Source organism: Belonocnema kinseyi, chromosome 1, assembly GCF_010883055.1.
Source record: "Belonocnema kinseyi isolate 2016_QV_RU_SX_M_011 chromosome 1, B_treatae_v1, whole genome shotgun sequence".
Taxonomy (NCBI): domain Eukaryota; kingdom Metazoa; phylum Arthropoda; class Insecta; order Hymenoptera; family Cynipidae; genus Belonocnema; species Belonocnema kinseyi.
In genome coordinates, this window is record NC_046657.1 from 159,229,996 (window position 1) to 159,240,203 (window position 10,208).

The 10,208-nt window shown below is 28.9% G+C and overlaps 1 protein-coding gene across 1 annotated transcript in view; it reads left to right on the forward strand.

Moving 5' to 3' along the window:
• LOC117180798 overlaps positions 1-10,208 on the forward strand; it is a 90,210-nt gene that overhangs the window by 11,240 nt on the left and 68,762 nt on the right. The window contains exon 4 of the mRNA XM_033373308.1: positions 2,106-2,320. Within this exon, the coding sequence (XP_033229199.1) occupies positions 2,106-2,320 (215 nt within the window). The remainder of the gene's footprint in view (positions 1-2,105; positions 2,321-10,208) is intronic.

The window sequence follows — 10,208 nt, forward strand, 5'->3', positions numbered from 1 at the left end:
ATTGTAATCATGAAAAAAAGATGCCTGAAAAACTTTCAAAATGCGCTAACTTTTTGAATTTTTATCCAAAATGGCTGACTAAAGAACTTAATCTTTAGTTTACGACACGAAATGAATATACTAAAGACCAATCCAATATCTCACTTCTTAAGAATGCTATAGAGCTAATAAACTAAAAATCTTCAAATTCACAGACAAAACAGACAGACGGATGAAAATAATACTATCAAAAAAGACGCGGTGTAGTAATTAGAATCACGGGGCAAACTAATATTCATTTCTAACATGAAAGCTCTCAAAGCATTGCAAAATTTTTGAACTAATTTGATCTCATTATTTATTTAGAGAGAGAGGGGGGGGGAGCGCAACTTGATAAAGGGAGAGAGGGGAGAGAAAAAAGCATTTAACCAAGACCCTTTTTTATACATAGCTTTTTAAATACCAGAACAAGAGACTTAACTTTCAACCAATTTTCTAGAAACTTAATTTTTTTATTTTTGTTGCTTTTTTTGACGAATAAAACAAAAAGTACGAGTTCTATTAAAAAACGAATGATAAAAAATTTGTAGACTTTTTCTAAATGCACAATTTTTGTTGATTCATCTTTTTCCGCATCTTGTATAATTTGACTGCCAAGTGGAATTTTTTATTTTTCATTATTTTTTGTGCGATCAAAATTTGAATTTTCAAGATAATTAAAAAATTTATTGTGTCAGTCTTGTAAGGTGTTTAACAATCAAAGCTTGTTTTATTTTTACTTTTTTTATATGGTGCGCTGCTTAGCTTCAAATCTTTATTTTCGTTTTTTTTTTGTGAATTTTGAAAATTCTGTAACTTTGGTACTTTGATTTTTATCAACAAAATAAGTGTGCAAAAATTGTTTGTCTTTTTGCGTACTATGACTATCCATATATAGAATTCTTGAAACTTAAAAAGAATAGTCTTGGCAATTTTCAAAATGCTCTAACTTTTTTAATTTTTATCCAAAATGCCTGGCTAACGAAATTGTCCTTCTGTTCTAACAGACTAAAAAATTTACAGACGCACAAAAGGTCACAAAACGTGGACATTAGACAAAAAGCAGGTGTGGTCAAATTTTACACAAATCTAATACCTGTTATGGTGATCACGTAAAAAAACTTTTGTTATTATACATTCTATTGCAACTTTGGTCGTTTTTCCATAAATTTAATTTGTTTATTTTCAATATTATTTTTGACGATTTGAGCCAAAAGTGCGCATCCTAGCAAGAAGTTGTTTTATGAAAATTTGTAGATATAATTTAGATACAAAATTTTATTAGTTCTTCCGCTCGGGCGGCAAGTACACACTAGGGTGTCCCAAAATGACAGACTTTCGCTTTCTTATTATTTGCAACTGGAATCTTGTTCCTTATACTGAAAAAATAATGTTCATTTTTAAAAATAATTTTTAAATAATATTTGGAGGTGGCGCCAAGCTTTCAAAATTTTCGGTTGAATAATCGATCGAAGTTCATAAAATCGTCAACTGTCCAAGGAAATATTAACTTTTCCTGGGCACCTTTGTTACTATAAGCGGATTATGGGGAAGTGGGCGAGGTACTTACCTGCGAATTTTATGGTCTTGGACTAAGGTTATCGGAATGGACAATAAGAATTCAAAGGTTTCTTCTACCTGTGCTAGTCTACTCACTGCTTTTTTGAACTTCTGAACATTTTCAACGAGAGGATTTGTTTCAGATGCGTAGATCTGTCGAGTTGTCCCCTACAAAATATTTGTGTATTATCTTTCTCAGTCTTACTAGATTGTTCATAAAAATATTAAGTTTAAAGAACCTTCAGTCATGACTAATACGCTTGATTCGGATTTTATATGGTTAATGGGACACCCTAAAGCAGAATTACGTGGACGTAAATTACCCTCAAAGAAAGAAGTGCTCCAATTGATTTTTTATCAACATATAACCTTAAAAAAACGGTTCGCAAAAGTGCTCTAAGTGTTCTTGAAAAGTGTATGTTGTTCTGGGATCGAACAAATATTCTAAAAAAGAGTGTCTACCGTTCTGCTGATAAAATCGAATATTTATTCAAAGAATGGAGAAAGATTAAAAAAGGTTAATTCAGACGTATTGCAGGTCAATTAGAAAAGGAATTACAATTTGTAGAGCGGCTTGATCATTTGTTTGACATATCGGTTCAAAATGCGCTTGAAATTATGAGTGATGGTGAAGACAAAGAGTTCCTACGTTTACAGCAAAGAAAAGGACGTGAAGGTTCTTTGGAAACAATTGTTGATACATCTTCAGCAGCTGATCAAAGCAACTGCGAAAAAGATGAAAGTAAGTCTCTATATTTCATCAGCCCGGGTAGAATTTGCCTCTTTATCCCTAAAATAAATATTGGCTCTCACGAGGCCGCAGCCAGATTTCCTAGCTGGAAGAATCTAGGCTTTCCCTCTGCTGGACCTCGACGGGTCATTGTCGTATACTACTTGTCTTACATTATTTATATACTCATTTTTTAGCACAATGTTTTTTAATTAAACTAGATAAAAAGCCTTATTCTTAAAGATATATTTAAAAAATCATTTCTATCAATTAATTATTTCCTTGCGGGGACCTTGTAAAGCCCTCGACAGGTAAAACGGGTAACACAGATGTGAGCACAAAAAAGTACATTAATGTCCTTATGCTTTATTATACTTAAATTTAAAAAAAAGAACAATTTAAAAAAATTACCAAGATGCAAACTTTGAAAAATTTCATTTTTTTCTGAAAAAATTAAAAACATTTGGTGTCTTAAAAATTTGAAAAGAGTTTTTCTTAAAGATCGGTTTAATTTGAAATCACGTAAGTACTTTTAAAAATTATATATAACAAATTGAGCTTCAAAAAACTTTTTTCCTAATTTCTAAAGTATCGGATGAATGCCATCAAGCATTTATGATACCGCACTCAGCGTGGCATCGTAGCTATGGGGATTAGGCGTTCGATTTATACACCTGCGTAGCGTGCGTTCGATTCTCGGCGCTTGCGGATATTTTAATAACTTGCGTTTGTCTTTAGTTATTAGCAATAAGTCTTCTCTAGTCAAATTTAACAATAAGTTTAGTTTCAGAATAACGTGCAGAGTATAGTTAATAATCGAATGTCAATGAAAATATGAGAAAACGGAGGAACGTTTATCAGCGGAAGAAAATGTATTTTACAATTGAATTAATATTTTCCTTCTTTGTATCAAAAATTTCTGGAAATAGATTATGGCAATGTGCTGGTTATACTTTATTACTACTGCAACCATAGCATCACACTGTGTGAGGGAATATCTAGATTCTATAAAGGCCCTATTAATAGGCCCTCATTGGGTTGCCTACTTATGACCTCGCTAGCTGAGCGTGACGCTTTCGCTTGCGCCCTCGATAGATTGCCACTTTAGGACCTCGATAGAAAATAGGAAATCTAGACAGGGCCTCTTAAGAACCAAGTTATAATTTCTACCCGAGAGATGGATTTTTTTTAACGATAATAACGGTCAATACGAATGTCCGAATCAATTTAAAAAGATGCAGCTAGTGCAGCTTCAAATCAGACAATCTTTAGAATGCGTGAAATCGCTGAAATGTTTGCAAAATCTTTAAAAACACTTATGAAATATATTGAAATATTTATGAAATGTTTTCAACCATTTGTGAATTTTCGTGAAAGCTTTTGAAGAATATTTAAACCGGAGAAATGTTTGTAAAATTTTGGAAATGTTTGTTACATTTTTTTAAGCATTTTTAACGTTTGAAAATTTAATTAGATTTTTAGTTAACCAAACTCATTTTCAACCAAAGAAATATATTTCCAACCAAAAAGAATAATTTTTAACAAAATACGTGAACTTTTAAACAATTGTTTTAATTTTTCATGGAATTTTGAATCTAATTGTTAAATTTTTTACCAAAAAGGTTAACTTTCTCCAAAAAAGACGATTTTTTAACAAAATAAATGTATTTTTAACTAAAAAAATTAATTTTCAACAAAAATAGAATATTTCTATTTTAAATTATGGATAGAGGTTTTTCAGCTAATAAAATCACTTTTCAACGAGTTAATTAAATTTTCAGCTAAACAAATAAACTTTCTAGCAGAAGGATTTAATGTCTATAAAGACAAATGTCGAAGAAAAATGGAATTTTTTACGCAAAAAGAATAATTTTTCACAAGAAACATAAATTTTCAACCAAATATTTTAATATTTAATAGTATTTTCAACCTGTTAGTTGGAATTTTGAACCAAAAAGGTGAATTAGTCACCAAGAAGATTAGTATTCTACGAAAAAAGAAAAATTTTCAACTTAATACAGACATTTTCAAACAAATAGTTGAATTGTCAACTGAAGAAGATTGATGTTCAACCAAACATGAAACAGTTAAATTATTACTTAAACATTAATTTTCAATAAAAAAGGTATTTTCCAAGCTGAATAAATAAATTTTGAAACAAAAAGAATAATTATCTATCAAAAAATATCATTTTTTAACGAGATACATGCATTTTCAACCAAAAAGGTGAATTAGTCACCAGGAACATTAATCTTATATTACAAAAGACAGCGTTTCTACAAAATATAAAAATGTGCAAACAAATAGTTGCATTTCCAAATGAAGAAGATAAATTTTTAACCAAACATAAAACAGTTAAATTTTTAATTTAAAAAAGTTAACAATAATTTAAATTGTGAACAACAAAAAAAACGATTTATCAACTATAGTGTTGAATCATCAACCCGAAAAAAATGGATTTTTAACCAAGTAGTTTCACTTTTAACTAAGTAGCTGAATTTTGAACCAAAAAAGGTTTTTCACTCGCTATTAACGATTAGCAAAAATCTTGAAAATTCAATCAAATAATCATATTAGAAAAAAACATTTTGGGACCAATTCAAATTTACAGGATGATTCAGACAAGGACTGATTTCGACACTCTGTCAATTCCACATTTTTTGTTTTTAATAGATATTTTCAATCGACATTTTTAATAGAACTAGAAAAAATAAACCGTTTGTGCTAAATTTCATGATGAACACAAATGTCAAACTTTTTCTCTTAAACTTTAAAAATAACATTTTTGTATAAAATGCAAATAATTTTATACATTTATGTGACACAACAAATATTCGGAAAACCCAGTAAATGGAGCCTTATCGGAAATTTGAATCAAATTAAGAAGGCTAAATTTAATTTTACATTAATAATAGTTCATCCAGAAATACCTCGAAATTGTATTTTTTACGTTACGGTCTATTATGAGGAGTATGTGTGCGGGGGGAGAGGTATTTTTGACTCGAGTATGTAACATTTTTAATTCCCTACAAAAAATCGACGTCCTGATTGGTTTCCACACTGCGTGAATATAACTTTCAGTGACTTTTTTCAGATTCTTTATCTACTAATAAAGAGTTATTAATTTTTGGCACTATCAATTTTGTATATCGAAAGTTCCAAATATATCATTTTAATTTATCATAAAATTTATTTCTAAATGTTTTTAAACTGAAAATATTTCTGGAGGAAATTTAAATGGTTTAGCTTTAATTTTTTTAAATAATCATTTTAAATTTTGAAGATTTCAAAATGTGTAGAGAAAGAATATGAAAGACTTTTAGATAAATCTTTTAATTTTTCAAGGATTTAAACAAATTTAAAGTAAGTTCAATTTTTTAGGATGTCAAAAAAATGACAAAAATATTCTTAAAACTCATGAGAAAATTTCAAATGATTTTTTTATGCTAATCACGTGGCTAGATTCTTTACCTTACCGACACTGTTTTTATTTCCTAACTTATTTCCATACGAAGCGCCACATCGAGTGGAACATTTTGGAAAATAAATAAGAAGCATTAAGGAAGGTGGGTTTGGTCCTAAATTTTAATACTTATGAAAAAAGCAACAAAAAAATATTTAAAAGAAAACGTTCATAATTATAACAATTTAGGACCAGGCCCACCTTTCTTAGTGCTTCTTATTTAGTATCCCAAATTTTCAACTCAATGTGGCAATTCATGAAAAATAAATCGTGTAAATCTAAAATGTATTTAAAAGATTTGGAGAAATTGGAAAAGAATTTTTAACTGTAAAAGATTTAAAAAAATGAATATTTTATTAAAGATTTCAAACCAAAACTTTAGAAGCTTTAAGAGAATTTATACAGGTTTTAAGTGCATAAAAAATTTGCCTAAAATTCCTAAGAAAATGTGGAAGAATTTAAGACAATTTGTTTAAATTTTGAATAATTTTCTAAAATTTTAAGAAAAATTTGAGTCAGCTAAATATATTTTCAGGAATTTAAGAGGTTTTGAAAAGAATAATAATATGTTAATGTATAGAATTTCTGAAAATAAAACCAAGAATACAACGAACAAATCTGCACAACCACCATGAAATGCTCTTACTGTAATTTAGAAAAAGGTTCTCTTTAAAAAAAAAGAGGAAAGAAAAATGAGAAGCCCCCAAACAAATCCCCTTACTTCTCGTTGGATTCTTGGTTTTATTTTCCGGAATTCTATACATTAACTCATTAACTGGATTATGGGACGTTGAATAGTATTTTAAATTTGATTCTAATCTAATTTAAATTTCTTCATTGTTAAAATATTCTAAAACTTAGAATTATTTCCGAAAATTCATCAAATATTTTTTATTTATTTCAAACTTCTACAAGTCCTGAATCTCTTTTCAAAAGACTTGAATTTTGCCTAATATTTTGTAAAATCCTGTAAAATAATTTTTTTTAATCTTCTAGCTGCTTTTTTGACATATACTAATAACACCTTTTTAAAAACCATAATAAAACCTTTTTTTATTTATAGGACTTATTTTTCTTCTCTTTATCTAAACAAGACAACTAAACAAATTATAAATTCAAAAAACTATTGTTCAATAGCTCGCTTCCAGACTCATTTTTATTTTTTAAGGAGAGGTTCTACACTTCAAGTTTCAAAAAATCCTTTTTTTTGCATTTTTTGAATATGTATGTATCTAAAAATATGCCACTAGAAGAATTTTGTCGAAAACATATTCCTTCCCATGTTTTTGAGACCTCCAAAGTACCCATCTCCGGCCTTCTCATGCGTCTTGGTGCGACGCGGTCGAACTATCGCATTTCCAGGAACAGATTTTTTCGCAAGCGTGTTATTTAGTCTATTTCTGGCATATTTTTAATGTGTGTGCGTGTGCCTTTGTTTACCATACAAAATTCGTTGACTAACTCAGTGTCGAATCGAGTGTCGAGTCGAAAACATCTGAATCGCTTAAATTTCCTAAAATTTTCATTTTTCGGATTATTTTGTCCACAAATGGATTCAAGAAATAAGCGCAAGAAGGGCTATAGTCGCGTGGCTGGTCGTACAAAAAAGAGAAAAAGTAATAGCCCTTTTTTGGCGGAGAATAGTACGGAATTCACAAGCGCGTCGGTTATGGAAGCCGGAGCCTCATTTATCTTTAAACGCGATTTCCCAAAAGTAACCTTTTTCGAGCTGGATGGTATGCCTTTTACTAGAAATATTGATCGAATTGAATCATTTCTTTTATTTGTTCAGTAAACATGCCTCTCTGATCGGCCGAGCACGATTTTCAAAATTTTAATTTTGTAAATGTTTACAGCCCCTAATAGGTAAAAAAATTTGGTGAAATTTCAAACCTTTAATTAAATATTGCATTATTGAAACAAATTTGATGTAGAAAAAAATTCGCTTCGGCCGATCATAGCCAATGCAGGCATCAATCAAAATATATTTCATTTTTTTATTTCATATCACCCAACTGATCGATGTGATACCACAATGACACTTATGTTTTTGGTAGCGAAAAGTTCACAGACGTTTCAAGGTCGCGGAATTCACGTTTAAAAATATTCAAAACTGCCGTTTTAAAGTGAAAGCATGTATGTTTAAATAAAAAAAAGTTTGTGTTGATATCTTTAGTAGATCCTTTGCAATTCATTTCCGCAAAATTGGCCCGATTTTCCCGCTGAAGTGTAAAACGTCCCCTTAGGACACTCAGAGTCATCTAGTAGCCAGATTAGCAACTACTTACTCACTAAGCCAAAGGTTAAAAATTCTTGGTAAAATAGATTTGAAGAAGGTAAGAAGGACCCCTGAGTTTCCAAAGGTTCACGAATTTATGGGAACCTGCATTTCGTAAATGATTTTTTAGGTTCATTTACGTCACACGTAAATTTTCGTTAATTTAAAAGAAATCCAGCTAAAGAAAATAAACCGAGAAATGTTCAGAAATCGCTCGATAGTACGTTTTCTTGATGATGAATTTTAAGAAAGTTTCCGACTTTTGCCAATGATGTCCCTGCGACATTACAGTTCAATAATAACTTCGTAAGTTTGAAAATTAATTTCATATTTCAGTATTCACGCTTTTTCCCATATTTATCTTTTTAAAGAATATCTGTTTTTTCTCATTTTTTCAAAAAAATTAGGCTTTTTCCGGTGTTTGGTTCAAATTTTTGTTTTATTTAAATATTCTACTATTTGATTGAAAATTTAAACATTTGGTTGAAAATGCAACTATTTTGGTGAAAAGTCATCTTTTTTGGTAAAAAATTTAACAAATTGGTTGAAAGTTGTACTATTTTGCCAAAAAACTGATCTTTTGGTTAAATATTTATCTCTTTAGTAGCAAATTAGGCTACTTCTTTCAAATAATTTTCTTTTTTGGTGAAAACTTAATCTTGTTTTGTGAAAATTCATCTTTTGTGCTGTCGATTTAACTATTTTCATTGAAAAAACTCGTCTCTTTGGTTCCATTTGACTGGAAGAAAATTAATTTTTGATATGGAATTAATTTTTTAACTGAAAATCCATTTTTAGTTGAAAACGTATCTTTTTTAGTTGAAAATTCAACTATTTTGGTAGAAAATGCAACTGTCTTGTTAAAAATTTCAATTTTTACCTGTAAAATGCATGTATTCTATTAAAAATTTTAATTTTTAGGGTGAAATTTAATCTTCTTTTTTTAATTCATCTTATTTGCAGTGTATTGGACTATTTTGTTGAAAGTACGTCTTTTTTATTAAAATTCAGTATGAGAAAATTCGTTTTTTCTTTTGTTAAAAATTAATTTTTTTAACTGAAAGTGTAACTATTCAATTTTTGGTTGAAAGCATATTTTTTTAGTTGAAAATTCAATTTTTTTAAAATTAAACTATTAATATAAAAAATTATCTGCTTCGTTCAAAAAAAATTCCTTTGTTAAAAATCCATAGTATTGGGAGAGAAATTCCCATTTTGATGTGTGAAATTCATACATTTTATTGAAAATTAGTCTTTTTGGGTTGATAATTATTCTCTTTTTATTTTTATTTATCTTACTTACTGCGGATTCATCTATTTTGTCAAAAATTCGTCTTTTTTATTTAATTTAACTGTTAGAAAATTCGCTTTCTTTTGTTACAAAAAAAATAAATTAAACTAATAATACAACTATGCTATTTTTGGTACAAGGTTACTTTTATAAATTGAAAATTCAACTATTTGGGTCTAAAATTCAACAGCGGTTTTGTTAAAAATGAGACAATTTGTTTAAAAAATTAACTGCTTGATGAAAAAATAATTTTTTGATAAAAATCCGTATTGACAGGGGAAAAATTCAAAATTTTTGGTGTAAAATTGATGTATTTTGTTCAAAAATCCTCTTTTAAGTTTGGAAATTAATCTGATTTTTTTAAATCTATCTGATTCGCTGTGGATTCAACTATTTTGTTTAAGATTCGTATTTTGTACTCAATTCCACTTTTGAAAAATTCATGTTTTTTTTGCAATTAAATTTTTAAATCTGAAAATGGAACTATTCCAATTTTCGTTAAAAACTTATATTTTTTAGTTTGTATCTTTATTTGTTCAAGAATCAACAGATTCGTACAAAGAAGTTCAGCTCTCTTAAATTTACATTATTTAGAATTTCCTAATTCACTAATTTACAACCTAATTAACCTCTGACTAAGATCTTTTTTGTAACTATAAATGTTTTTTTGCGCCGGAAACTGGCAGTCCAGCGTATACAGTAGTAATAGTATTGCCGGTGTCAGGCGCAAGAAAGCCATTTTCAATTGATCGGATCACTTAAGGGTATGTGAAACAGCTAAATACCTATATTACCGACGACAGTTTTTCAGTTCACTGAATGTTTTTTTGAACCTAAGAACTTTTTTTGTAAATAAAATATCGAGCTG